The 6,691-nt window shown below is 39.5% G+C and overlaps 1 protein-coding gene across 1 annotated transcript; it reads right to left on the bottom strand.

Annotated features, from left to right (window-relative positions):
• Nucleotides 1-4,253: 4,253 nt before the first annotated feature.
• Nucleotides 4,254-5,558, bottom strand: LOC121412984 (trace amine-associated receptor 7a-like). The gene has a single exon (XM_041605748.1). The coding sequence runs from the start codon at nt 5,556-5,558 to the stop codon at nt 4,254-4,256; it is 1,305 nt and encodes a 434-aa protein (XP_041461682.1).
• Between the last annotated feature and the right edge of the window lie 1,133 nt (nt 5,559-6,691).

The raw sequence follows: 6,691 nt of genomic DNA, 5'->3' as shown, positions 1-6,691 counted from the left end.
CGGCTGTTTTCGACTCGCCGTACGGCCGGCGCGTTTCCGTTTTACACCCTGGCGAAGGCATTTTCCGGAAAAGTAGCCAAAAAGCGACTAGTGAAGAGTCTACACACGTCGCTGGTTGCATGCAGCGTGCGACCAAGGAGATATGATATCTCCTTGGTGCGACACAGGCGAGTCCACCACCGCATGCAATTTGCACAGTTACTGATCAGAGCACAGAGTTCCTCGGCACTTCATGTACAGAGAGAGCGGCAGTCAGAAGTGAAATCCAGTGAAATCCGAACATGCTTTTGCAGTCGCGTTGTTTATGATTTTTTAAAAATAAATTATTAACTAAATGAATAGAATGACAGACAAAATCAAAATAAACAGATACTTATAATGGAAAGACAAATTGAAGTTTGATGGATTGATACACTCAGAAGCTGCCGAAAGATAGATATAGAAGACTGATAAATAGATAGAGACAAGATAACAGATAGATAGATAGAAATAGAGAGAGGGAGAGAGGTGGATAGATAGATAGAAAGAGAGAGAAAGGGGAGAGATGGATGAATAGATAGATAAATAGAGAGAGGGGGAGAGACAGAGAGGTCGATATATAGAGGGAGGGGGGGGGAGAGAGATGTTATAGATAGAAATATGGACGGACAAAGAGAAAGAGAGAAAAAAGACAGACAGATGCTAGAGAAGGAGAGAGATAGAGAATTTGAGAGACAGATAGATAGATAGAAAGATAAAGAATGAGAGAGACAAAGAATATTAACAAATTAACAGATAGATAGTTAAAAAATAGATAGATAAATAGATAGAGAGAAATAGAGAAAGACAGACAGATGGATGGATAGATAGAGAGAGTGAGAGAATTTGAGATGTTAGATAAAGAATGAGAGAGACAGAGAAGATTATTAGATATAGATAGATACTGCAGTTACATAGATAGATAGAGATAGAATTTGAGAGATAGATAGACAGATAGAGAGAAAGACAGACATCAGCAAATCGGCAAGGCAAATGATCAAGGCAAACATTCGTATTGAACCTGGAAAGTATAAGCTCAGCTGCATTTACGGTATGTTCTGCGGATAACTTCGGCGCGGACTTTGGATCGCGCGCCCAGCTGATAATGTAAACAAACGTAGACGTAGACTCTTAACTAGTCGCTTTTTGGCTACTTTTCCGGAAAATGCCTTCGCCAGGGTGTAAAACGGAAACGCGCGTACGGCCGCCGTAGAGCAAATGTGATCATGGTATAAGTTAAACCTTTGTGTACAAAAACCATTCACTGTTACAAAAGAAGAAGCATTTGAATAAAATACATGAATCCATTTCTTAAATGAAGAACCAAATTGACAAAAGTAAAGGACATTAAATAGAAATTTATGCGATTGAATGTCTTTTTTTCAAAATCTATCCTTATGGCGCTGTCACACCTTGGCGTTTTAGACAGCGTATGCCCGACGTATCAAAATTTCTCTAAAACGTCGGCATACGCTGAACTTTGATTTTTTTCAACTCTGGGCGTATACTTAGCGTATTCATAACGAGTTGGACGTATACATAACGTATTAGTAACTTATATCGAACGCTTCGTTAACTTATAAGTAACGTATTCCAACGAATGCTTAGCGTATTGCTGGCGTACACAACTTATGCCCTACGATAGCCTAACTTACGCATAGCGCGCGGCAGCGTATCGCTGACGAACACGTGTCGTAGCCTATCAACACCACCGCCATGCCGAAGAAAACTTCGAAGAACGCTGCCTCCTGTGAACACCACCTTTATATACCAATTCCTATAAACGTTGTCAATACGCCATTATACGGTAGCTGTAAGTTATAAACACGTTCAGTAAGTTTTGTGGTCGTCCGGAGCACGTCTTCATACGTCAATATACGTTGGAGTTAAGTTACACATACGTTCAAAGCACGTTACTCATAGGTTAGAAGTTTTAGGGTACGCTGGACATTATCTCGACGTACATCGACTTATGAGTAACTTACGAGTAACGTGTGTCAACGTGTATCAACGATCGCGTAACTTGCCTACAACTTATGGCCCGCGTATGCGGGACGTATGAGCCATACGCTGGCATACGTCGAAAAATTTTGTGCTTGCACAAAATTTTTCGACGACCTCGCCGTATGACGACGTATACCAGCGTTTTTTAGCGTACTCTCAACGTATGCAAAACTTACCCGTAACGTATTCGACGTACGCCAGCGTATTCGCCAAATTCATCATACGTCGGACATACACTGTCTAAAACGCCAAGGTGTGACAGCGCCTTAAAGGAGAATATCACAAAGCAAGCGAATATGCCAATACACGTTATTAAACGATTTGCTATAAACTTACGTGCAATATAAGTATTGATCTGTGAACGAATACATTTTTGAAGACGCAACATGCAAATGGCATGTCGAAATCAATCCTCATTTGGCATTTAAACAACGTGGACAACACAATTGCAACTAAAACCACTGTTATTTCACGTGGTATAGGTAAATGGGACCCATGCAGCAAACGCATTTGCATAATGCTTATTTACTTAAGATTTGAAATTTCAGTGCTTCAGGAACTTCTTATCAAGATCTATTTAAAACAAACCTATATGACGACGTTCTCAATTTGATTACTCCATCTCAAAATAGGCATGTGAAAAACCGTGAAATGTGACAGTAACAACAATTAAACAAATAACACGGTTAATGAAACATGTAATTATTTACACGAATTATGTATATGTATTATAAGTGATCACAACTATAATTCATCATCATCGTAACATTGCCTTCCAGCCTTTCCTTCCATCCTTTCATGTTTGTGCTTCTTTTTCAGATCGCTGTCCGCGTTCAATTTTGGTATATATATATATATATTTTTGTAGAGCTAATCTTTAATTTTTAATCTTCATTAGCCCCTGCTCTTTGACTTCACGTATTCATTAATTTCCTTCATAGTATTCTTTTCCCACCCTCTCCATTCTTTCTTTCTCTCTCCCTTTCTTTATTTCTTTTTGTCTGTCTGTCTTTCTTCTTTCTTTCTATCTTTATTTCTTCTCTTTCTTTGTTCTTCTTCTTCCTCTTCTTCTTCTTCACTCCTTCGTCTTCTTCTTTTTCTCCTTCTCCTCCTCATTCTTCTTCTTTTTTTCTTCTTCTCTACCTTTTTCTTCTTCTTCTTCTACACCTTTACGAGTGCAAGTCAATGCAAATCAGTGCGAATAAGCCATTCCGTAGTTCCACTCTGTGCATAATCAGAACAAGATCATTTGTACTGAATACATCAACGTGATTATTTCTATATTCTATTGAATTGTGTTTTTTTTTATTAGATCCACCTGGTATTGAATTTCGTCACCCTGCTTTGTAAGGCATGCTTGCATAATATCTTGCTTTGAAATCTGCCCATGACATAACTACAAAATGGTCTATTGCAAGACGCCTCAGTCGGCGTGTTTTTTTTTTGTTTTTTGCAGGTCAAAACATTCCAAAGTCCAAGAGCAATTTTAGCATAGCGCACTCTCCGGTTAGCAGTTGGTAATTGATAGAAATATGTGTGAGGGAACAATCCCCTGTTTCATTAAAATATAACTAGGAATCCTGACTTAAAAACTAATTGTTACAAAGAATACAAAATTCCACTCATTAGCGCTCATTAGGGTCAATTCCTTACCCGATCTTAAAATGCTTACAAAGAGTAACAATAAAGTTATATAGAACACAATTTGAAATTGAGCTCAACTCTTATCGGTTCGTTAGGCATGCGTATTAAATTGTGATCAATTTCTGCTGGATTTTGATTTAAACTTTGTCGAAACTGTTTAGGCCTAGAAGAAAAAAAAAATAAAAGAGCCGCATGTGTGAAACCAACTGACTGTTGCTCAACTGACTATTGCACAAACTGATCAGGAATAAACTAATGATTGAACGTTTGTCAGTTTGTGTGAAATCTGCTCGTTTCGAACGACTGGAACACGTTTATCTTTAGATATGTCCCAAAACCTCCCTTTTTGTTTCGAATGAATGCCCAACAACCCTAATTAAACTTTTAGATGAAGATGGAATCAAAGAAGGTGAACTTTAATTTCCAAAAGTGGTATTTCAACTACAGCAAACGGGAGTTAAAACATTTTATATTTTGCTGTAGCACTGGGTAAAATGTTCGATCCCCCTTTGGTTCATGTGTAATTCTACGTGCAGCCTTGAGAAAAACTCCCGAATGTAAGACCTTATTTTCAACGTGACTGTATTTTATACCTTTGGTTCTTTTTCTTCCTTGAATTGAGAAGTAGGTTTTGCATCTGTTTTGTATTCGAACAGAGCATCCTTCTCCGTTTTGGAGCCCGTGAACAATCCGCGGATAGCAGCACGGAATTTCTGATGTCGGACGGTGTAGACGATGGGATTCAGACACGAGTTGTAGAACGCCAACAACGTAAGAATCTGATTTGTTTCACCATAAAGGTAGCTCGGACTTATAACACCGACATTGTATAGAAAATAAGCGATGTTATTAGGACCCCAGCATATGATGAATATCATGACGACCATGAAGAGCATCTTGATGACACGATTCTTGGCGACCAAGAGATTGTATGACGGATTGGATCTGTTTTGGTCTTTGGCGCGATGGAACCGCTTGGACTTCTTGTGAAGAATGTACGCAGTGACAGCTTGCGCTAGAAGCATGACGGTTGTAGGGACCAGAAAATATACCATGAAGATCAATATGCCAACGGAGTACTGTCCGGCAACCGATCTGAACCTCACGATGCAAGTGTGTCCAGAACCATCCACAGAAGCTGTAAGAATCAGAAAGAGATCAATGATCATGACCATTGACCAGACTGACAGAACAGCTAGAGACGTGTAACGTCTACTTGAGAAACGACTGAACTCGATAGGATACTTCACAGCTATGAGTCGTTCCAAGGAAATCAATGTCAAGGTGTAGATTGACGACCCAACAGACAACCAGAAGAAGTAAGATGTGAAGATAAAACGGCAATAAAACTCTCCCAGGATAGAGGAGGGAACAGTGATTGCTGTAGGCAACGGGAGAATGAAGACAGATGTGCAGAAATCAGCTACAGCAAGGGACCCAATGAGGGTGTCAGTGGAACGACTCATCATCCTTCGTTGCCAGATGACTATGATTACCAGAAGATTACCCATGATTCCAAGAATGGAGGATACCAGTGTCATTGATGACCACCAGGACCACGTGATCGAACCCCAGCTCCACAGAACCACCGTCGCTTTATCAGTCACGAAGCTCTCAGTTGAGTCGCGTTTACTACCAGGCCCGTTTGTAGAGCTACTGACTCCTTCCGAGGATTCTACGGACACAGATTCAGCTGATTGCCGATGACCTGAAGATTTAGCCGAATGAGATGCTTGGCTACTTGCTGCCCTTGTCACGTCGGGTATTGCTGTAGAAAGTACCATTGATGAAGTCATAGCATCGCCGTTTGTTAACAGGTGGGATACTGTTGTGTTTGGGTTGAGCGTTTCCACGGTTACATCTACAGGTTCCGAAGTCCCGTTCTTGGCCATTCCAATCATGAAATTTACAAATAACATAGTTATTATAAAAGTAGATCTAGCCATTATTACAAATAATCTACCCGAATTTCACTGTAAGGGGGATCCGAATGTTAATATGTTCAAATCAGCTTGTTTGATACAGGAATTCCAGTAGAATGTCAATCTGTTTTCGGGGTTTAAAGATTTCCTTTTTTTCTGACAGAGCACTTGAAAAAAATATCTTTAGGACTAAGAAATTCTTAACAAATTGTATGTCAGCATAGTCAGGCAAGAGAAATGGTGTTTCGCAATGTTCCTCAGACGGTCATCAACCACTTTTATTTGTTTTATCTTGTCTTGTTACTTGTATAGATAGAAGTGTTGTATCTGCAAAGAGCAAAATTGGTACAAATGATAATTCAAAATCGTTTTTAATAGCTGTATAGTCACCACGGTGTCGAGTAATCTTCCCGCACCTCCCACGTTTTCATTTGACTGCCAAATCATCAGCTCGTATGATCGCCACTGCTCCAAAACAGAGCCCATACGATGCCCTTACGATTTTCCCAGGAAATATTGCGAACCTTCTGGAAAGTCTTGGCATTGGCAGGCACCTTGCAGTGATTGAAGGAGCTGAACTGATATCTTACTTTCTCCATAAACCAATTGATGGGGACATTTCCATGCCATCACATGAAATCCTTAAACATTGATGTTCTTTTGTTTTTTAAAGAAATCCAAATTCGTTGAATGATATTTTCAATAATATCATAACACACAGGTATTTTAAAATCCATTGGTCGTGTACTTTTTAATGTCAAAAGGGATAATTCTTATGATAAACCATAAACATGATTAGCATGTCTATGTCCTGCACCCCCTTAATACATGGGTACCATTTTCTTAAGTTCTGCTCCTATGGGCCACTAAGGTCTGCACCTCATACCCAAGTTCAAAAAGGGCGCCTCTGGTGACCTGACGGGATCTCACGTTGGCATCGACATACCAACGACTCGGTATGAATTGAAAGACTGGTTCTAATTATCTCATCGCATTATTTTACTTTATAAAATGTTGAGCAATTGGTGAGAATAGCTCCTAAATAAAATGTCATAAAATGACATAAACAGAAATAGCTTGCAGTTACTGTGAAGGTGTCAAAT

Source organism: Lytechinus variegatus, chromosome 4 (genome assembly GCF_018143015.1).
Source record: "Lytechinus variegatus isolate NC3 chromosome 4, Lvar_3.0, whole genome shotgun sequence".
In the NCBI taxonomy this organism is placed as follows: domain Eukaryota; kingdom Metazoa; phylum Echinodermata; class Echinoidea; order Temnopleuroida; family Toxopneustidae; genus Lytechinus; species Lytechinus variegatus.
This window is presented reverse-complemented; position numbering and strand designations above follow the sequence as displayed.